Source organism: Cyprinodon tularosa, unplaced genomic scaffold, assembly GCF_016077235.1.
Source record: "Cyprinodon tularosa strain WSP-4 unplaced genomic scaffold, ASM1607723v1 ctg212, whole genome shotgun sequence".
In the NCBI taxonomy this organism is placed as follows: domain Eukaryota; kingdom Metazoa; phylum Chordata; class Actinopteri; order Cyprinodontiformes; family Cyprinodontidae; genus Cyprinodon; species Cyprinodon tularosa.
This window is the reverse complement of record NW_024038786.1, coordinates 1,352,018-1,375,827: the sequence shown is the minus strand read 5'-3', so window position 1 is coordinate 1,375,827 and position 23,810 is coordinate 1,352,018. Positions and strand designations below refer to the sequence as shown.

The following is a 23,810-nucleotide window of genomic DNA, read 5'->3' as shown; positions in this document are numbered from 1 at the left end:
ATTAATATATTATTTATTCATTTATTTTGGGGTTTATATTAGAGTTCTTTCCAATTTTAGAAAAAAAACATCTTAATTTGATGCAAAATAAAAACATAATCTGCAAAAGCAACGGAATGCATTTCATAGGAGCAATGAATGCAACTGCAAATGCATTTAAAATGTTACTTTATATAGGTTGATAAGAACACTGATGAACTATTAATCTTACAGTCTTTTTTTTTAATAGGAAAGACAAGAAAAAGACAAAGGTGCACTGATTTGAATATCAGCTAATGGCAAAAAAAAAACAAACAAAAAACAGACAGAAGTAAATTTGGGGTTTAATACAACATGCATTTTGCACCGGACTCTCCAAGATGAGCCTGTTTGTACCTAATAAGCAACGAATGAATAAAGTCCATTTAAACTGTACACAGATACATGGTTTATGGGCAGAGCTCTGTCTGCTATTTCGCTACAGTACAACAGCAACAATAAAGAAAGCTTGGTTCAGCCATGTTCAATTTGTCAAACAGGTTTTTTAGTATAACACACCTTAATGGAATTAATCTAATTATATATATTTGCTTGAACATTACCATTTAGGCCAAGTTCATTATCTTATTCTTAAATGTTAACTTCCAAGATTGTTATGCAGCTATACTCCTAATATACTGTCAAGTAAAAAAAAAAGGAAAACATTTAAGTAACTGCATCGGAGACAAACAAGGCATGCGTTACTTTTACCTTACCAACAGGCATAGAGAAGGAAAGTTAAAATGCTCTCTAAGGTTCAATAGCTGCAACTAGTTTTCATTTTTATTGTGACATTAAGCTTCTGCAGTAAAAGGTCCATTTATTTTAAGGCATTTTCCACATCTTTACTACGGCTGAAAATCACCGTGGAGGATTCTTTAAGAGAACATTAGATTAAATTTATAATGATACCAAGCAAAACCTTTAAATGTAGATTTATTGGTAAAAAAGAAGATAACGTTATCTCTTCCAGAGGAACATGCCTGAAAATAAAAGAAGTCCTTTTAAACAGATGAGTTGAAGTCCAGTGAAGTAAATTAAATCTGCTAAGACATCCAGAGATTAAGAAGGAGGTGGGATTACGCATACAGGGAGGATTTGTGCAGGTAGGGTGGTGGGGAATAACAGGTTTAAGTTCTAAAGTGCAGCGACAGCTCCTTCTGGTTCTGCTTATCTGTGTGGCGCCATTTCTATCAGCCCTACAAATGAGTGGAGAGTTAAAAGTAGTCACTGCATTAATTAAATTACAGCGCTGCACTTTAGAAAACCTTTGATCTTCTTGTGTCATGTGACCCACAAGTGGCTGAAGAGGCATCTTCCCTGTCAGAATGTTATCCCGCAGCTACAAATCCAGATCTGTCAAACGACGCAGCGCAGCTGATATGTGGTTGCGATCGTTTCAGTGAAGATGCATTATTGCTGTGAAAAGTTCTCACAGTTGGAGTTCTTAGTGATGATCAATAACTAATAAATACTTCACCAAATATCTCTTTTTAGGGGCCTAACATTTTACACCGATTGTAAATCAGCAGAAATGAGAGAACAGCGTTTATACAAAACTATTCATTCATCTAAACATTTCTAACATTCTTCAGGTTTATAGCCAAAAACTAATAAATCATAAACCATAAAGTAGCATGAATATCAAGTGGAGGTGGTAAAACACATCGATTTTTAGCTCAGGAAATCTGAACAGTGTAGCACACCTTCTCTGGTCATCTAATTAGTAGAAAGATGCCACATGTGTTTAGTTTAATCTCAATGTAAATGCAGCTGTTTACTGATGGTTTGAGATGAAGGAGCACAGCAGGAAGGTCAGGGAGAAAGTTGAAGAAATCAGGTTTAGAGAACAAAACAGCATCAAAAGCTTAAAACGCCTTAAAGAAACGCGTCATCATGCAATGGAAAGAGTGTAAAATGGTAAGCGTTTTGAGAACATTGCCTCTAGAGGAGCTGCAGGGATCTACAGCTCAGGTGGGAAATCTATCAAAGACTATCAGCCATGCACTGCATATATCTGTGCCCAATGGAGGACTGGTAGAGGAAAAGCCACTGCTAAGGGAAGCCTTGTTCACACAGCAGAAATCAAGCAACAAAAAGCACCTGCTGCTTCATTTCTGATGATTTCAGGTATGTGGTATGTTCCAGCTAAAACAGCTGCTGATTGTGAAACGCGTCACGCGCCTCAGATGCTCAGAACCTCATGAGGTGCTGCTTCAGCTGCTCAGGTGCATCAAGATGCGCTGTTCCTGCTGCTCTAGACACACCGCAGGATCTTTTGATGCGCGTCAACCGTACACTTTGCTACCCAAAGTGTGCTAGGTATAAACGTCCTGTGGAACATTTTTCATGTATCATATAGGGGATGCAATAAATATATGGGCAAAGGTTCTTCTGTACATCAACCAAATGTTAAACTTCTGGCCAAGGTGTAGAGCACTGTGCATGAGGGGCACATAACACAGCAAAGCACTCTGCCTGAGCACACCAACCCCATCCTGAAGCATGGTGGTGGCAGTGTCATGCTATGACAGCAATGGGTGGAGCTACATAGTGGGCAAAACTTCCAACTCCACCCTAAGACCTTTAATACGTGTCAAGGTTTTTTGGCTCAAACAGAAAAAACTGTGTTTTCTTTAGAGTGCAGCAAAATTATAAATTTTCACTACCACACTATTTGAAAATGGGTACTCTAGTGGAAGGGTTTAAACCATCCTTGTCTCTGTTGTCATATAAATGGCAAACAAAGAATCTTGATGCATAGGGGAAGTTTTGGCACGTGCAGAATGACTGCCAGATGAGAAATGAATGCACGGTGAATTTCTGCAGATAAGTTGAACCTCGTTGTTTGTCCTTATTAACATTTAAGCCTCAATCATTCAGAGAGTTCATCAAGCGGCGGCGAGCAGTTTTTCGTCCCATGCAGAGGTTGTTGGGTTTTTTTACCACCTACTTGTGGCGTGGCAGTGAAATTGCGTTTTTTACGCAACCTTTGCAATTTTTACATTGTCTCAAGTGTGTCATGCACAGACATTACCAAATTATCAACCAAATTTTCTAAAAAAAATTTCTTCCATTTTGCATCTCTTGGAAGGACATACCGTAATAAATTGGAATTTCTAGCTGCAGCACAATTAAACGTGAAAAGCTTTAAGTTCCATTTGTGAGTGGAAGGTACTGCAAGTAAAAAGGCAGAAAAAAAACAGTTAATTACCATAATGTGGTGATGAACAGAGCACAAAGGAGCGGAAAAGTTTGGGTGGAATTTCCAACCTGACCTAAAAAGAACAAAACCTCAAGAAATCTACAGGTTTACTTTGCTGAAGGACAAACAGAAGTGAAAAAGAACCCACTCTCTCAATGCAAACGTTGCCAAGTACCACCTGAGATGCAATCAAAACATTAATCACACTAAGACTGGGGTGTAGATCTCACATTTATGAAAAAAGAGCGATCAAGGGTTCAGCCTACTATTTACACAAATATTAGTATCCTCCCTCCACCTAACGACACTCCTCCTCGTCCACAGAGAAACATCAAAACAAATCTGCAACCATTTAAAGGCCGGCTGCTTTCATCTTTCCTGGCAGAATACACGTGAGGCTGGTTCACAAACAAACGAATGACGTTAAAGAGGGGGTTATGAGAAGCAAGGGGCAGCTCTGAAAAGGCAGGAGGCACGAATGAATTGAGAACATCATATTTGTGATCATCCTCACTTGAGTTATTTTCTCCTTTTTAACACCGAATCAAGGTAAACCTTTCCATTAATCAGGGTGAGCAAAATTATTTTTCCTTGCAGCACATAACATATTACTAAAAAAATAACTTTTATACGAAGCTCAGGTGATGATATCATGTCTTTGTGTGAATCTGAAATGCTAAATTTACATCATTTGAATAAATTAAGGAAGTTCTGTGGATGTATTTTAAGACAAAACCTCAAAGGTCTTCACTTTCTTTGTGACGACAGAAAAAAATCTAAAGAAATCAACCAAAATATCTGAGAATCGCAAATCTCCTCCTTATAAAAAAGGGCTACTTGGAAAAAAATTGGAATAATAAATAGTAATTTCCCTCGAAACAAACATAAAAAAGCTGAATCACAATTTGTGAGTGCACACATGGAAAAAAAGACTATGGCTGTACCCAATAAAAAACTATTCCAATGTTTTATTAAAGCTACAATATGAGTTGCACTGCAGCAACAGTTTCGTTCTCTTTTAACATGCTGTATGACCTTTAGTATCTTGGACACCCTCATCAGGTGTGAATAGCTCCTGCAGAGAGAATCTATTCAACATGCTGAACATCTTATTGACTCCTGACACATAATCTGTGAGCAGAGGTGAAAATGGGTGCTTTTGCAAGCAAGGTGGTAGGAAGAAGAGATCCAATTCTTGCAAACTACAACGAGAGGCTGGCAGAAGAATACAGTTCATGTTTGAGCCAATTCATACAATTTAAAACTGGGGGATTGTATGTAAGCCTTTTAATGAAAACATAATGTAATGGAAATCTCACTTTATTCCTAAATGAAGCTTAAATCGTTTTAGTAATCCTTGGACTGAATGAACAGTAGGAAATAGAGTACCCTTTTCTACAGTGTGTGTAAATACCAGCTACTTGGTAAAAGCTTTTCATTGAGGAATAAAAGGTTAGAGTGGAAATAAAAGAAAGTCAGAGCTGGTTTGATCTGTCTTTTTAGTGCTGATATTTGATAGAAGCAAAAGCACCATCTGTGTTTGGGAGTTTGAGGGGAGAACACGCGAGATCACATCTTCTGTAAGGTGCTGTAAACACTCAACAAATGAACAAATGCCTGAGGTGGGCGTACATCCATCAAAAGGGTGCAACAATTACGCCTGAGTAGAAAAAAAAATTTAAAATACTAGAAAAACAATCCTGAGTCTGCGTAGATTAGGTTCCCCTTTGTTTTTCCTAAAGTGCAGCACATCTGACGCATGATCTCCAGTGGCTCCACATCTCCACCGCTGCCTATCTGACATCAAACCTGCCTTTGAAGCTTGTCATTCTGCATCTCTGTAATTTATCACCCCACAACGTCAAACTAGCGGAAACCAAGCCGCCTGGCGTCAGTCCCCACACCACTTGAAACAAAATCATCTCAGAAATGGACTGCCTCCTTCCCACTTCGGTAAGATACCGGTAACACGCACACACACACAGCCTTCTACTGAACTGTTGAGGAATCTGAATATCGGTAACCACAACTCTACTAAGAATAACCTGCTTGTCTTGGTTACACTATCTGATAGGGCGGCTCACATTCAGCTTATAGTACATAACATAGAGTTGTACGCTGGCTACACCCCCTCATGCACGTCCTGCTGTTCCCTTGCGCGTGTGCAGGAGGAGTGGTGACGCTGAGAGCTGGAGGGAGGTAGCGAAAGACAATAATAATACACGGCATCTATCTAGGTGGTATGCTGACACAACACATGCACACGTGAGGAGGAGGGGAGCGCTGCAGAAGAAAGGAGGTGGAACAACCCATGCAGCTTAATTTATTTCATTCACGCTTTGGAAGAATAAAAATGATTTAAGTGGACACAGAATCAGGGTAATGAACAAAAAAAAAGTAAAAAATGCACCTCTAGTAACATTTTCATTGAAGCAGTGACCTGAGTGTCTTTCCCAACCTTCCTCCTCTGCAAGAAAGCATGCCTGGCTGCTTCGGCATCAAATATTTACTAACCGGCTGAGCTGAGGATGCCCAGTCTTCTGCCATGTTTTAAATGTCCGCTGTTTTATCTTAAAGACAGTCTTGAATACCCTCTTTAGTTTTAATTGGATGAGTGTCAGTGCTAGTTGATCTGACGGGGGCTGGACAGGCAAACCCCTTGAGGCGGCGTCACAGTGGTGTTTAAATGCAGCTCAGATAGAAGGAGGAGCAGGTTGGTTTGCAGGCGCTTTGGATGGAGATCCACGCTGCACACAAACACGCCGATCAATGGACCTTGATTATGGAAACCTCGTGTGTTTTGAACATTTTGCATGTACTGTTTCTGGCATTGACAGTGTTCGATTGTGATCTTTCATAAGTCACTTCTTCTGCTTTAGTAGTAAAAGAGTGAAGAGTATTCCTCCATGAGGCTTCAGTCAGCTGGGTAAAATGTCCACATGAAAAAAAAGACCTTTTGGCAATAAAAGTAGAAGATTTGGGCAAAAACAAAAAACACTTAGAGCAGTGTCCCCCCTTCCTCATCTGCTGCTACAAGCTATAAAACAGTTATGTACAAATTTTAAATTAATAAAGAAAATAGAATTTATTTTTATTTTTATACCCAAATCGGATATTTGACCATGCTTGGTTTCAAATTTAGATGCAAACACCATGAAACTGGAAAAAGGAAGAATCTCATAAAAACCAATCAAGGAAATCATTCTTTAGCAATAATCATGAAAAATAGTTTTATATCAGTTCTAAACAAACAAACAAACAAAAAAAAAACAGCTAATGCAATTTTTCTCTTTAACCTTTATTAACTGAAGCCCATGCTTTATATCCAGCCATTTAGCAAAGATAGTAAATGTTATTTTACATTCGACCAATCAGATGAGATGCAGTAAACTATGAGATGTTACCTAAATTAGTTTTAAAAAGTAAAAAAAATAAATAAATAAGTGAGGTTATGCTGTAAGAAAAAAAAATAGTTTCTTTCAATCTGTTGGTTAGGAAATTCTTACAGAAACGCTTTTTGTTTTTGGTTTATACCTCATTAGGGCAAGTGGACGTTTTTGTTAAAATAACACTGACCTTGATTTTTACCATGAAAATATATTTTTTCTTGGCTTTAAATGTCGATTTTCAGATTTTCACAGTGCCATATAAAAGGATTAATAGCATTATTCCACAGGTGTGTTTTTTTGTGTGTGTGCAGAGTTATAAAAAAGCCAAGAATCAGATACCAGCTCATTATCGACAAACTGGTTAGTTTTCATGATTTGTTCATCAACACTAAAGCAAGAGGAGCTCTTCAGGGTATATTGTGGGGTAAAAACATCAAGTTTACATAACCTTTAGATTATTATATTTTTCTCATTTATTGATTATCATAGCAGGAGTAAGCTACCACTCTTCCAACAAACTGATTTTGCTGTGAAAGAAAATAAGAGGACCCCCCCAAGAGACCCCTTAACCCAACAACTTCCTGCTCTTGCTCTCTGTTCACCCTCTTCTTCCTCGCTGTCCCTCTCTCACAGAGCATGCTCTGTCCTTCTCCTCCAAGCTGACTGACTGGGCCACTTGGCAGGAAGACAGATGGAGGCGTCCTACTCCCCAGCACCTGCCTGGCCCACATTACCCGGCTCATCTCTGGCCTCAGCAAACCAGAGCTGCGATCAGGCACAGCTGCGTAAAAAACAACAGGCTTCACGGCGTATCACAGCAGCCAAATACAAAACAGCACTTCTGCTGAGACTACAGGAGAGCCCGCGAGCGCTGCGCTGCAGAGAGCGGACCTGCACTGAACCACACACAGGAATGTTAGAAAAACAGTGGCCCTGACGGAGTTGGAGACTAAACATGTGGCAAAATACAGCAACACCAGAGAGAAAAAAACAGCAAAGTAAAACATAATAAAACCACAACAAGCCCCGGTGTTATAAATATTATTGCAGATATCGTCTGGTTTTGTTATTTGTCTGGTTGGCACCATGATGGTTCTTTAGTTGGTTTCTTTTTATTGTTTTTCCGTGTTTTATTTGACGTATAGCATAGTAAGAATTTTTTTTACAACAAATAATCAATCAAAACTAAAACAACAAACTATATATATCATTAAGCCCAAATACAAAATGATAAAATAGGGTATTTGACATAAATCAGATTGATAAAAGAATTAAGAAAACATTTACCAACACAACAGCATAACAGGATAATAGTTAAAGAAAAAAACTCTATAGAAATATACCCCACAGAACTTAAAATAAACACATTTCCCGAAGGGAAAAAGTTGCTAAATTGATTAAAGTTTGAAAACATCTTTTATTTTTTGAACAAACATCTTTTTGTGGGGGAACAAATACAACTGTTAATGAAACCATTTTTTCTGACTTTTTTTATTACTTTGTTTAGCTTTTTACAAAGTTAAACAAAGTTATAAACTAATAAAAATACATTGAAACAGAAAAATAAAACTCCTTCAGGGATCCACTTTTTGGAGATTGATAAAATTCAGATAAAGGATGGAGAGATACATGTCTCGTATAAACTGTGGTTATTTCATTGTTTCTACATTTTCTGCTGGAATCAAAATTGATATTTTTATCTAAATAAATCAAAGCTGCACATTTTTGTCGCTTTAATGTGTCGTAATCTTTAGACATAAAAAATCCAGGGAACCAGAAATATGCTTTGACTAAAAAATACATTTAATTGGTGCATCTCTACTGATTTCAGAATCAGGTATACAAAAAATCTAATCTTGAAACTGAGCAGAATTCAAAAGCGTTTTTTTTCTTCCACAAATATATAATATATATACATATATATATATATATATATATATATATATATATATATATATATATATATATATATATATATATATATATATATATATATATATACTGCTTGGTGTAAAGCTACTGGGTTTATATACATATTTAAAGTTAAAAGCCTGCGAGTTGGATGCATTTGAGCTGTTAGTAGGGTAGTGGAGGTCTGATATGATATAGAAATGTATCCAAAAGCCAAATATTAAAACTCCAACACTGCTCATGTGGACACACTGAGAGTTTGAGCCGTGGGAGAAGAAATGCTGCCCTCTACCAGCGGCACTCATTTCACCCCATGTAGGAGAAGCCACACATGTAACCCTCGACAGTGGGAGAGCCACACAAGGCTGCGTTAGTCTTGTCCTTGGAAGTCGTTTCCTCTGTCTTCCTATTCCGTCAGAGACAGAGGAAGCACAATGGTCAGACTGTGCTCAAAGGTTGTGTCCCATACATATGGAAAGGGATGGAAATGAATGAAGAAGGGAGTAACTCAAACCTACAGAGCTCTGCAGAGGCATCATTCTAACTCATGCATTCACCGTCATGTAAAATCAGTGGACTGAACACTGACTCTGCTCATCTGCGGATATTTGGGAATCTCAAACCTAAGCTGTAATCACATAAAGCAGAGTTTCAATGCTTAACTAATATCACTGTTTTCTGGAGAAGCTCGGGTCTCTTTTCCTTTAAAGAAAAAAAAAACAAGCCTCCATCCTTCAGCCTTTCTTTCTTTAACTCAGAACACCACTCAAAACCGGTTCCCATGGCAAAGCGGCAAACCTAACCTGCAACAGTTGGAGGTGAATAGACACGCACTGAACACACACTCACACACACATACAGGAGCTAAATGGTGCAGCTTTGCTCACACATCAGGATGCTGTAAATGTCAGAAGACTGCTGCCTCACTACCCTTCAATATTTTGATGCTTTACAGAGAGTCGACATCACAAAGACCCTGATGTGAAGAGAGTCAGCATCAGTACATGGAAGGAGTGTATGAAAGAATTGTCTGCGTCTGACAAGCTCGTTAACATCTGCAGACGTGCTCAGAGTTTACTACTACAGAGCTCCTTAGATCGGTGTTATTTCATCTATAAAACTCTCAATGTGACTGAAAGTAGCTCAAATTTAGGTCTTCTTCACTCAGTTCAGCTTTCACACTGAGGAATGTTGATTATTGTAATGCTTAAGTGTGACACACCAATAAATAACATCAGCAAACCTGGATTTCTGTCTTTTCCAGTGACTGGCCGTTTATCCTGAGCCTTTTAGATACCAGCTGTTCATTCTTTCCCAATATGATGCAAAATATACAACAGAAATACCCATGTGTTCCAGCACACTGCTTGTCAGCTGGCTGAAAGAAGATTGTAATACTTTTCCCTCACTTACAAGAAAGATACATTTGGCTTCAAATATTACCTATAAAATAAGAATGCTAGATTAATTAATCTAGTTAGCATCATCTTATGTGGGTTTTTTTTTTTCTTTTGCATCAACAATAAAATCAGTCAAACCCACTTTGGTTACTACTTGATGATAACGTTATCTGCTTCTCTGTTCTTGTGTAATGGTCCCAAAAATGTATCTCAACTTGACTACCAAATATATTTCCTTGCAAAATAAAACCCAACTTAAAAGCCCTTTTATTATCCCCCATTTTATTGTCAACAAAAACTCATATCTTTTATTTGTATTATAACTCCATAGATGTGAAATGAATCTGTAAGGCTGAACTAATGCTATCCACACAGGAAAAATTCCTTCTTTTCCCAATTCAACATCCTAAAAGCCCTTTCTGTTGTTTCCTCTAAGGAAGAAAGCTTGATTTGAATAGTGTAGGTGGCATCTTCTCTTCAGTGAGTGATATTGTGTGATCTGGTTGGCACTTGGATTTGATTTTTCACTTGCCAGGAAACTGTTCTGTGAGAGCTTGTTGGAAGAGGAGCTGATTCTGTGTGTATAGTCTGAGTTGCACGTTGATTCTCTTGGTGATTTGCTCTCTTTTTTTTTTTTTTTTTACTAAGAGTCTTCCAAACTTTAATGTACAAGTATGGACTTGTCTGGATTCTGCACAATTTACACGATCCATCAATGATCTTCTTTTTGCAGTATCCTGGCCAGCTAAGCCAAACTTACCTCTTGTGGCTTCTCCATTTCTCCCTCAGCGCTTTGTTGCTGAACACCTGAGGATGCCGCACTACTTTTCATCATGTACGTATTACAAAATGCCACAAGCACTAATATGAGGTGCAATAAGAAAGTTTTTTTCAGTGGCTACACCCAAAGCTACAATATCTCAATCTTTAAGTGCAGCTTCGGCCTCCACTGTTAAATCAGCTTACTTCTGCTGTCAACAAAATAAAGTGCTACTAAATCCTGAATAAAATTTCCACATGTAAATTGTCTTTCTTGTCTTTAGCTGACATTTTAGACAATATTTTGAACTATGGAGCTTTACATTTTTTAGAGTTACCAGTAGAGCTACGCAATACATTGCATCTCAGTGTGCATCATCCCATTCTCTAAGAACTGCTTGGATGCAATATATATATATATATATTTTTTTTTTGTTATGTTTTAAGTGAGATACAGTAATGCTTTGCATGAAAATAATTGCTGTAATCAAGTTGGATTGATGAAAAACCCTGATGATGCAACAAAATTCTCAAGCTAAAAACAATTGGTAATAGAAAACAAAAAAAGGCCTAAAATGTTTATTAACCACAATTAAAACTATAATCTGAGCTATACATTAACTTACCTTTTCCTGATTTAAATGAAAGATGCATCTGGCTCTACTAAATATTTCCAATCATAAAAATAAGGGGCATTGGTAGATTGGATATATATATATAACTCTGCTGTTTTTCCATTTCAGTTCTATATTGATCACAACATTTGCATTTCTGAGGTTTTTGTTCTTTTTTGTTTGTTTTTGACAATTATTTGGTTCTATTTTCCAACAGCAGCAATCTAAACATGCACAAAATTTATCGATCAGATTGAAATGGAATTGGATTAATAAGCAAAAAATAATCTGATGTTAAAGTTTCTATGGAAATAAGTAATTGCAATTGAATGGCTGATCAGATTAAATATGTTTAATGTAAACATGTCATTCCTTTCCTGTTTTACTTACATTACAGCGCCCATATAATCTGTAAAACTCCCTCCATAATAATAATTAAGCAATTTATATGCATCAATCAAGCGGAACACAATGGCGATAGCCATACTGCTCCATTTGTGAAAGTAAAATCTGTTCAGCTCGTTTTGGCATCAAGAAAAAATTTTTTATTGCCACATCCCCAGACAGGACACTGTAAAAAAAAAAACAAAAAAACAAAAAAAAAAAAAACATGCCATTCTGATAGCAGCTAGCCATAGCAAGTAACCACTCAAAGAAGAAACGTGTGTCCTATAAATTGCATCCAAAATAAGTACGATCAGTTGTTTGTGAACCTGTGGACTCCTAGCCACTTGTAACCTTGCTGTCTGAGCTTCTGCAAATAAAGAAAAAAAAAAAAATAAACAAATTACACATTCCTCAAAAGATTCATCTCTTATTATGCCAACAAACTATCTTCCTCTGCATTGTTGAAGATGAGACGGCACCAGGACTGTGGCTCAAAGAGCCAGCCAACTTTGCCACTAAAACACAATTCGGTTCTTGGACCTCAGGAAAATCACACCGAGAGTCGTTCAATGATGTGGTCTAGTAGAGAAAATTGATTTCAGAATTTTTTTTTTATCTAGTAAACTTTATTGTGTTTTCTTTTGCCTGTAGTGTCCAATGCTTAAGTGAGAAATATCAGCTGTGCTGCTGCCATCAAAGCCTTTATTTATAGATGTTGGAGCTTGGCCTGTTTTTCCAGTGTAGTCCTGTTTCTCTGACTGTGACAGGCTGGATGTGCTCTCTTCAACCTCTGACATTGGAGCTGGTCAGAGCTCGTCTGTCTGGCTGTGTGTTTCCTGGACGGGGCCGCCTTTTACAGTCGATTTTTGTATCTCTGCTTCTGTCTCCTTGAACCCCAGTCGGCCTCGGCAGATGGCCGCTCACACTGAGCCTGGTTCCGTTGGAGGTTTCTTACTGTAAAAGGGAAGTTTTTCCTCTCCACTGTTGCTACAAGCATGCTTGGTGTGAGGGATTGCCTTTGAGTCAATAAGTCAATGCCATCAGCTGCTTTCCTTACATAGAAAACTTTGAACAAATCCGACTGTATTATCTGGTTGAATTGTCTCTGTAAAGTGCCTTTAGATGACCTGTTGGGAATTGGCACTACATAAATAAACTGAACTGAATATTCACTCAGAAAGAAGATTTCACTGCATTATATCATTGTTTATTGGTCTTATTTTTATTTCCATTTCTTAACCTTTTTAATATATAATACGCTTTCTTATTCTTTCCACTTATACTTTGTAGTTTAGCTGAATGTTACGAGCTTAGTTAAAGCGTTTGTTTTTTTCTGTATATATGAGCAGAGCTTGAGTATATCGTTCTATATCACCACACCAAGCAGGGTTTAATACAACAATAGCTGACGGAGACTGAGAGCTGTACGGCTAGTAATTCCTGTTAATCTGGATGTGTCCCAACTTGGTAATTTTTACATAAATTACATAGTTGGGTAATTACCTTTGGCAAATGTCAATAGATTTTTTTCATGGCCTAATCAAACCTACTTGTAGAAAATGACAGGCAATCTGAGTCAGACAAAGTTCGGTTAGGCTGAGCGATCAGTATTTGATGCATGTTAGCAATACCTTTCACATGATTCCAAGAGGAATCGCTCCCACAATGGGATGCCAAGTCTGTTTTAAAGCTATATAGTAAGAAAAACTTTCAGAGACGAAAAAAATCCCACATTTAGCGTTAACCAGCTCTTGCTTAACAGCATTACCAGGAAACACCTCTCAGCCAGCAGCTTGGTGCGTTTCACTCCCAGCTTCACTCCCTCTCAAACCCTGATTGGCTCCTCTAGGATTTTCACCTGTTAGAAAACCATCAGGGGTTTAAGTTGGACAAGCGAAGCCATTTTAAATGGTGATGATATGCCACAAGGACGGGGGATGGGTGGGGTTTTGCCTGTGTGAGAAATGCCACCTGCTGCGGGTCTCAGCTGCCCACCCTCTCAGGGCGCCACACCCTCATCAACCCGGCTTCTCCGAAGGCCAGGAGGTGTTCAGCTTAATAACTAAAAGGAAGCAGTCATCCTTTCTGACTCTGCAGAGACAGTCATACATGAATCCTCTGTCCTTATGCTGCACATGTACATAAACAGAACTACAGGGGGGTTCTCTGAATAGTAAGGAGAGACATGCACATGCAGCTTGGGCTTCCTTTCATTTTTGTTTTGCCCTGATAAAATAACGGGTTCAGACTCGTAATCCTGATTTATATGTCACTGAATCACATCTTGAAAATTTAAGGATTCCGGCGACTCATTAAACCCTGATTAGCAGCTATACCTGGAACATCTGTTCACATCAGCGTCCAAATGAGATGAGAGCAGACCCATTTTCCTTTCTCACTAACTGTGCTGTGATGGTGACAGACAATTGTGTCACTGAGTGTCAGAGATTTCCAGGGAATAAAAAAAAACTGAGGTTTGTATTTGTAGAGGTGGGAGGTTGCCACAGCCAAAAAAACTTTCAAGGAAAACAATGAACATATAAATTTCTTACACTGAGATTTAAAGCTAAATGGTGAAACATGCAATGATGCATGAAAATAAAGAGCATCCACTGTTTCCTTAGAAATGTTGAGATAATCTTGTTTTTTTTATACATAGGCTACAGAGATGCACGTCTATCACACCTAGATAGACACTACTAATAACCCTTAATTCCTCCGATCGTGTTAAATACTGCTGCGGCAATAAAGCTGCTATGATGTTTTTAAACTTTAATGTTTAACCTTGCCATTTCATTTACTGAATACCAGAATAGAAATAGATTACTTTATTTTAATTCTTGAAGTTCTACAGACATTTTCTTGGTATTTTGTTGAATAAGTCAGAGTCACTTGGGATTTTTGCTGATTCCTCATGACAAAACTGTGGATTTGGAGTTGCTGCAACACGTAACACACACACACACACACACCTTTTTATATCTGCTTGGAAACTTTCTATGGGATTAGGATCAGGCTTTGCATTTGCCACTCCAAAACACAGACTGTTGTCCTTAAGCCACCCATATCTACTTTGGTAGGTAAGAAGATCTATTTGTACGCAGGCTTTGACTTCATGACTTTTTATATTTTGAGTCTTTGCTTCAACGTCTACATATTTTTTGCTTTTCTCATAATACAATCTGTGTGGTGACGTGCACAGCTCCATCCTGCAGCAACACTCATACATCATGATACTCACACCCCTGCTCTCCGCACTTTGGATAAGAGACTCAAGTCTTAGAAGCTTTACCTTTTCCAAATGTAAGAATGGTCAATATGGCCAAACACACAATAAAACAAATCTCAAAAAATAAGTGTCTCAGATAATAAAGGTCAATCAGATAATAAAGCCCCATTTACACTACCCTCTGAAAACTGATCCGTGCCGAGCTTGGATCAGTTAACCGTGCCGAGCTCGGTTCCTTACAATCATTTACACATCACGCTAACACGGTTCCTCACATCCTAGTAACAATCTATGGTACTACTGCTCTCTAGAGGTAAACAAGCAAATCAACATGGTGGTGCCCGTAACATTCAGAAAGTGTCAGGCGAAAAATGCAGCCTTTGCTGAATTTGTTCGACAGAGTCGGCTTTAGGGAAGTGGATACGACAAACGATAGGCTAATCAGGGCTTACAGACACAGAAAATACCGACAGACGTTGAGGTTCATCACACGGCTAAGCAGAATCATCACTAGAAATCGGGTGGCAAGGTAGGGAAACTTGTATTTTAATGAATGTCTTAAATTTCATGATTACGGAGGTTGACTGTAAAGAGATGACGCCTCTGCTCATGCGCTCTTTGTTATCTGGGAACTGTGCCAGAACTGAACCGTGCCGAGCCATACTGGTGAACTAGTACCAGTTCAGCCCAGTTTGGTTGTGTCTGTTACAGTCTGCTTCACTTTGGCGTGCCATTTACACACAACAGTTATCCCGGTTAACGTGCTCGAACTGATCTCTGCAAGGTTTCAGGGCAGTGTAGGGTAGTTTAAATGGGGCTTAAGGGTGGATTTGCAAACACTAATACGCTTTTGTATGTTAAAGGAATGGCTTCTTCGTTCCTGAGTAGCCTTTCAGCACATGTCGGGATAGTGCTACGGCCAGCATCGTCACACAGCATTTTGCTTTTGCTGTGGAGTTCACTCACATATTTCCCATCAAATCATGTTCATGTCTTAGACACAGAAGCACTTCTCCTTTCCTGAGCAGCATAATGTCTGGACCAATAAGTCAGTTAAATACTCAAAAAGTTTGTTTGTTCTCGCTTCAGAATGATGCCATTTTGTTCCCGCAGCCCTGGCTTTGGCAGTCAGGTTGCTAGTTTATCGACACATCATCTGGGCAGATCTTTGTTTCTTGCGGTGTGTCCAATAACTGTTGTGTGATCAGTTGTAGGAAAAGCAGAAATGTATTTCTCTGACATTGTGTGGATGTGGCATAAGCTACAGAGGATGGTACTTTCTAGGAGTTACACAGCAGAGTCTCTCATTAAGTATGTATAATACGAGAAAGAATGAACTGACCTCTAACCGGAAAATGAAAATTTAATCAGATAATAAACCTACTAATGCCTTTTCCAGTAGTTACTGTACGTGTCATACCTCAACACAAGTCACCTTCCCATGTGTAGCTACAATTTAAACGTTCTCTTTTCTTCTCCGCAAACAGCAGCTAACCCCTGTAAGCCAATAAGAATAAATCATCAGGGTCGGATTTTGGCGCAGGAAGTTTGAGGGAAAGTGGCTTTAGCAGCTCTGCTCCGTGAGGCTTTATGACTCTCCTCTCTAATCAATGAGAGTTTCTATGTTATGTCCATGACAAACTGTATCTATATTAATATAACCATTCAAAGATTCAACAAGGACAAATCCAAACCATTGTTTGTAAAGCTGAAACTGTCGATCACCGTGTGAATTCCCCTCAGATGAGAAATACCCGCTCCCATTTGTCATATAGTTCCATAGCTTAGTCACACACCAAGAAATCATCTCAGAGGGATCCAAGCCTGCCATACCTCCTCACTGCTGCTGCTGTTCAGTCACATGCCTGTATATTTAAACCCTGCTTGTAATGAGCGCACTACGACGGTAAGGCATCAGTCATGCAACAGGTTTTAAAGTGAGAAGGCATTAAAAAAAAGGGGATTCCTGAGATGTGGATCGCTACAGATGCTGCAGTGAAACACATGTAAGGGTTGGAGACGGCTTCCAAATCTAAGGGAGCTTAGGCAATGATCTCACGGGTCTGATAGGCACACAATGAATTTACAATTCTCTCACATCTGATCCTCGCTGCTCCCTTAAGCTATATGTGCTCTGTTTGCACTAGAAAGTCGGTTTTCACTTCAGAAGAGGGAATAAAACCTGCTTTCTGGACAACGTGAATTACTGCTGTACAAATTGTGTAGAATTTAAAAGGTGCTCAATTAAAATTCAACACTCTCACTAAATGCCTGAGCTATTTCTTGATTATCTCATTTTTATATAAGCACTAACAAATAGCTGACAATTTTCCAAAGACTTCAGTGTCGAATATATTAGACTAAGGAGCTCTGAACATCTCCAAACATCATCAGGCAACACACATTCCCTTCCTTTAGCCAGGTGAGCGCTGGATGGGGCCCTGGATGTCAGAACCTGAGCCCAAACCGGACGGGGGGGGGGGAGCTTCGCCTTCCTTCCACCAGGATCAACTGCGGAGTATTAATGGATTCAAAGTGGATCAACTGATGGCTATCGTGTTTCGCAGTTTAGACTCAGACTGCACTCTTTGACAGGCCAAACACACACATGTGCACCAGGGGCCAGAGCTGTGGTGCAATGCAGATGTTAACACCCAGAAATAAAAGGAGGTAATTTCATAATTAAAAGAAAAGCACATAAAGGAAGCTCTTATTCTCATTCTGCTTCAACTCGAGAGTCAGCACTCAATCTGAAGTTTATCACTTGTTTTATTTAAGCTTTTAAGCGAGGATTCAGACAGGTAACCACAAACATTTCAGCTCACACAGACCAGCAGCTACCACTATGACACCTTCCTGGATATTGATAACAGTCTATTGATCAGGCTCAGAACTGGAGCTTTTAATCCACCTATTTGGCAATAAATCAACTTGCATATCATTTAAGTCACACCATGATCAATTTACATTTCCAAATAAACAAGCAACAATTAAATACACAAAACAACATCAAAAATTGTTATTAGAATTTCCTTCAAAGCAAGAATAAAGACATTTTCCTGACTATTTCTAAATGTATTTAATATCTCTATAATATCATAATAATCTGTTATTTTTGCTATAATTTCATGACTTCTGTTGCAGTATTTATTTAAACAAATAGAGTAATCTACAGTGTTAAATCAAAACGATGTGACAATTCTGCCAAATATAGACATATTTTAAATTATCCTTTTATTTACAGTGACAAACCTCTGAATTATAAGAATTTTGCGTGAGTAAATCAATGTTGACAAGTATAAAATTGTCCCATCATGTAAAGCAGAAGGTTATTAGAACATTGCAAATTATCTGGATCAACTTATTGTATTTTTAATTAGTTGTTTAAAAGTTTAAAAAGCTTCAGTGGTTCATAATAATTTACTTGTTAATCTGAAATTATTAAAAACAGCAAAGCATAAAACTGCACAAATAGGAGCCCTGTTTAATTGTTACATGCAACATGAAAACCTACTGATCTTACACCTCAAAACCACATTTAAAAAAAAAAGGCCCAGATCTTAAAGCAAAGCATTTAAACGTATTACCTCAAATACATCATATCAACCAGGGTAATGCATGTTTTTATTTTGCGCAAAGTCTGACTAAATTTGTTAAATAGCACAAATACGCATTATACGCTTTGTTACACAACAACACGCAATTAACAAGCAGTAAAAACAACAGCTGAAACTAAAACAGGCCTGAATGAAAATAAAGAATAAATAATCACAACCAACAAGCTTTAAAGATTGCTAATTTTTGAGGCCCATTTAATTATAAATTCATAAAACATGCAGTGGGAATAAATTTTTAGGGTTATTTAATTAACCAACCCAAAACCACACATAAAGGCAATATACATTTAGCGCTCTAAATATGATTTTTAATTATATATATATTAAAACAAATATCTGTCTTTATTATATTATCTGCATCCTTCCTTGCAAGTAAAAATAAAGATAATATTAGTAGAATTAAATTACATAAATTAAATATATTTAATTTTTTAACTCTGTATGATGCATAAAGAATATAAGTATAATATAAGTAATAAACTACAACCGGAAGTGTGTCTTTTAGAATAGTTTTAAGTTGTAAAAAAAAACACATATTTACCAAAGACGGGTAACTAATTAATGGGTAGGAACTATAAACTGAGTTAGACTACTGAATTACATAATGCATCAGACTGAGTCATGTCATTTAATCCAAACCGAGTTTTGTTTGAATCATAATAATGTATTTTTGTAAATGAAGTTAAACTCTCTTTCTAAATACAAATAAGAGATGACCTTCATATGTAAGGGGGAAAAAAATCAAAGAATTAAATTTAACTGAAGTCATAAAAATGCTTTAAAAGTTACTGTTGTTTTCAAGATCAAACCAACAGTATCGATACCTTTTATTGGTCAAGACCATATAAGGTCTTGGCCTTGTCTTGGGGCTCCATGATCTTGATGGTGTAATTTTTACTATCAAAAGTATATTTTCTATGAAAAAAAGAATGCACTCATAATGCATTTCGAATGCACATAGAGGACAATGTTTATATCTATATTAGTACTTCTGTGAGCAAAATATATATACAGTTTAGTATAGTTTTACTTCTGGGCAGAAAAAAAATATTTTACTTTGTTTTTCAAAATTAGATCCAATAATTCTAAAAGAGCAATCTTTTAAAAAGGCTTAAGTTCTGCTCAAATGTGATAAATTTCTTAATTAAATATTATCAATAAACTAATCTGCAAATATAAATATAGTATGGCTTCAATATATTAAGTTTTGCTTTTGTATAATTCAAGGTATCCAAAATGACTCACTTTTAGAATAATGACCTGCAAATATTTAGATTCCCTGAGAAGTTTAAATTCAACACAACAAAAATAATGTAAATAGCCAAAATTAATTAATTATGCCTTTTTTTCATTGAGGTATATATACAATTAAAGGCAAATCCGCAAATTCATGCGAGATTTCGGGATTTCCCTGTTTCCTTTGTGCTTTTTACGTCATAAATCATAATATCATATCTATTAAGAAGCTGTAAAGGTTCCCGTTCAACCAGCAGGCTCTGGGTTTCCAAATGAACACCTGTACGCAGCACCCGCTTCCCCGCTCATGGACCTCACAGACATGGCGGAGATTTCGCTTTAAGGCCCCCTTTTTCTTCTAACAGTGAGTCACGCTCAGCAGGTCCAGCAGCTGAACATACACACTGCCGACTGGACACATGCGCTCAGTCACATGCGCCGTATGGAGCGTTTCCTGCGGCGCTGCTGTGCGCCTATAGCCGGGCAGGCTGCAGCAGAGCGCAAAGGGGCCATCATCATGGCAGCCATTACAGGAGAAGCTCCTCCAGCTTTTGCACGGCCTACGTGCACATTAACTCAGGGGAGTGGCGCATGGCTTTGACACCATGTTTTGCGCCTCGCAGATCAAGCTTTAAAGTGTTTCAACTGCACGTTTTTCCTCGACTGTTGTGCATTTTTAAACATAAATAACACTTTCTGAAAGGGGGGCGATTAAAAATGGCTCTAATGTAGGAAAGTGTGGCTTTGCACTAGAAAGGGGGAGGACTCACACGATGTAGGGGTCACGTGTTCTTGCACAAGAGGGTTGAATATTTACCTTTTTTGTCACGCCATGTACTTTTTTCCTTATAGATTAATAATTATATAAGCAGGCAAGAATGTGGAGGCGCATTTTACGTAAAAAGGGCGTTGCACACTTAAAAAAAAACGTGCTTTCTAAACATTTAAGATTGTATAGTCCTCTCTATATATTTTTTTTTCTTTTTGTAATGCGCTTGACCGCAAAAATATCTAAACGTCCAAAGATTATCCAGAGGAGGTCGATTAACTGCAACTTCTTGTGCCATAGAGTTCCAAAACATGATGACAATTATTGTCTTCATGAATCACATGAATCACAACAAAATAAATCCAATCAAGCCTAACAATATGTTTGCATGTATGCAGGATAGGGGCCTCCCTTTAGTGGACCATGGCAGCAGCCACGGCTGGGCATTGCGGATGCTGGGACTAAAAATCACTTTATTTAAATCGCTTTTCTTTATTTCTTTCTTCAGTTTTGATCACAGGCACAATTAGGGGCTTCAATAGCCAAGCAACAATAGCAAACAGCAGCTACAACAACAGGCTGGCAGAAATCTCACCAGAAAAACAGGGAAATGTGGCTTACTATATTTCACAGCGGAAGCCTACAGGTCACACACACACACACACACACAGATGGAAACAGAGCAGCATAGGTGTATGGGTGTAAATGCAGGCGCCTACCTTAGCTTTTTGGGAACAGAGTAGTCTACCTCTATCAGCTTTCCGTGCAATTCAACTTTACCTGCAGAGGCGAAAATAAATAGTGTGAGACGTGTTTGCAACAATGCATGAGGTGGCTGCGTCCCCATTCATGATTTAAAGAAAGTAGGCCTACTGTGCGCGCGCCGTGGCGCACATGTTTGCATAAATCCATCCACTTTGGAGAGGTAATTTTTTGTGCGCTTATATAGAAGTGTGTGAGTGGAGGTGGTGTGGAGGTAAGGGGAATGGGCAGCCATGCTTTCCACTCCCACAAGCAGTGCAATGAGGGGAGACTATATGTTTGTCCTGTAAAGAATGCCAAACAACAAACAGATCTTAAGGGGGGGTACTTCCTGTTTTTCTTTTTGTTTTGTTTTTGGAAAAAAATAAAAATAATGTCATACTATCACGCACAGACGGAATGAGTGAGTGGCCTGGCGCAGCACGGAATTAGCGTGTCACCTCGTCCTCCCCCCCCCCCCCCCCCCCCCCCCCCCCCTTCTCTCCATCTCCTCCTCCAACACTCAGCTACCTGTTTATGAGCCCTTTTCCTCCGGACCCCCGTGACCCACCTCCAAGACACCTCGTAAAAACATAGCCGGACACCGGGGGAACCCGGATCCGACAAGTTTTCCGCGCTGGAGCCGCGCTGCGCTCCTCAATAAAATCAGGACGAAAAATAAGTGAAAAATAATTATGCCTACCCGAACCCAGTCAGTCAGTCAGAGACCATCCCATATACATTCCAGCGGCTGATCGCGAAAGAAAAAAAAAAAACGAGGAGAGAGGGGGGGAGAGAAAGTAGAACCATGCACTATCGGAATCTCCAAATAAAACGAATTAAAAGGGGATTCTGCGCGTAAAAATGTGCGTTCAGATCGCGCGTGTTTTCCTCTAAAAAAAAATCCTCCGACTCTTTCCTGTGTGGGATCGATCATTTATACAATATAGATATAACTCTGATCACAAAAAAGAAAGATTTTTGTTTGAAAAAAAAACAAACAATAACAAATATTGCACATTTTCACTTTGAGCCACTGGATCCTGTCAGCAGGATCACTCAGCGCAAAATATCAAAATCCAAACACTTACCAGAGAGAGTGTCTATAGCCTTTATGGCCGAGTTCTGATCGGGGAAGTCCACAAAAGCATAGCCGGATTTCAACAGGACCTGCTCGGGCGCTGGCAGCTTCCTCTCCCCGAAGAGCTGCTCCAAGTCCTCGACTGTGACCGAAGGACTTAGATTCCCAACGTATAGTTTGTTCATGATCTGAAGAACTGAAGGGGGTAAAATCTCAAAAGGCTTTTCGGATCTTACGAATAGAATAAAAACAAAAGAATAAAATAAAAAATAAAAAAAATTAAAATATGTCTTTAGAAAACGACCCCCTCCAGGTTTGTTTGGAGCTAAATGAGGGACCCCCCCTGTACCAAGCAACTCTGGCCCCGGTCAAACTCTTTCAAGAGGGACTAGGGGGGTGGTGAGGTGAGGTTTAAAAAAAAAAAAAGTGTCGTTACCAGCCTACGACGCTATTACTCCGGAGCCAACAAGCGCCGCCTCTAAATAAAATCTCCCTTAAAAATCACAAGAAAAACTGTTTGGAGGTGCATGTGCCGCTGGTCCGGCGCGCAGAGGGGCATGGTGATCACTAGGCTGCGTTCACTGGAAGGGATGGGCTTAAAGGAGGCAGAGGAGGGGGGTTATTTCATCAAACCATAATAAGGGCCCATAGGCTGCATGGGATAAGGGGTTTGGCTTGGTTAAGGAATAGGAGGAGAAGGGAAGGGCAGGGGCGTCTCCAAAACTTTTGCAAAAGGGAGGGGTGGCCATAGGAGTGCCACTAATAATTCAGAGGTTGTGACACAAAACCAGAGTGAAATAATCATGAACTGAAGGATTACAGAGGCACTATGCTACTGGTGCTCAAGGTCCAAGGTATTTTTTATTTATTCATTTTTTACAATAATACTATATTTAATTATTTTTAAATCAATGTTTTTCATTTTTAAATCGGCTGATCGGTTTTGATTTTTGATTTAATACTATATTAATTTCTTTTTCAGTACAAAAAAAGAGAAAATCCAAAAATAAACAAAAAAAGCATGCTGATGTAATTAAGTAAATAATACATTTGACCAAACCTTTTCCTGTTTTGCTAATTTTTTGGTTTAAAATGCAGATTTTCACAGCAACATATTAAAAAAAAACATTAAGAGTTTATCGATGTATGAGAACTGCAATGTTTATCATATCAAGTATAACCTCATCCACATAGGACCTGCATACATATATCACTTTACTTGGAGTTAGCTATACATATGCATATATATATATATGTATATATATATATATGTAAAACTGTATCTGGAGCGTGTAACAAAAGTAATTTCCCTCTAGGATTATTAAAGTATTTCTGATTCTGATATAATCCTTTTCCTAACATTCCTGTACATTATGTATAATCTGTGCATGTAGCTCCCATAATGATATTAAACACAACTTTTTAGAGTCCCTAACTTCTTCTTTTTGCTTGTA

General features: G+C 38.4%; 1 protein-coding gene across 2 annotated transcripts; it reads right to left on the bottom strand.

Moving 5' to 3' along the window:
• Positions 1-8,782: 8,782 nt before the first annotated feature.
• On the bottom strand, positions 8,783-22,939 carry LOC119783876 (insulin-like growth factor 2 mRNA-binding protein 2). 2 transcript variants are annotated; one of them, XM_038285586.1, is made up of 3 exons: positions 22,367-22,939; positions 21,254-21,314; positions 8,783-8,929 (listed from the first exon to the last, which is right to left on the bottom strand). In XM_038285586.1, the coding sequence occupies exons 1-3, from the start codon at positions 22,539-22,541 to the stop codon at positions 8,830-8,832; spliced, it is 336 nt and encodes a 111-aa protein (XP_038141514.1). In that variant the 5' UTR covers positions 22,542-22,939; the 3' UTR covers positions 8,783-8,829. The 2 variants fall into 2 exon arrangements, with proteins under 2 accessions (XP_038141514.1, XP_038141515.1); XM_038285587.1 differs by lacking the exon at positions 8,783-8,929 and adding an exon at positions 9,103-9,151 and having other exon boundaries at positions 22,367-22,936.
• Positions 22,940-23,810: the final 871 nt, after the last annotated feature.

Excerpts from the sequence above, each read along its gene's own strand:
- LOC119783876 (XM_038285586.1), bottom strand. The coding sequence starts at position 22,541 with ATGAACAAACTATACGTTGGGAATCTAAGTCCTTCGGTCACAGTCGAG. Across the intron at positions 21,315-22,366 it reads GGCTATAGACACTCTCTCTG|GTAAAGTTGAATTGCACGGA; the intron begins GTAAGTGTTTGG and ends TCGCCTCTGCAG. Across the intron at positions 8,930-21,253 it reads TCTGTTCCCAAAAAGCTAAG|GAAGACAGAGGAAACGACTT; the intron begins GTAGGCGCCTGC and ends CTGACGGAATAG.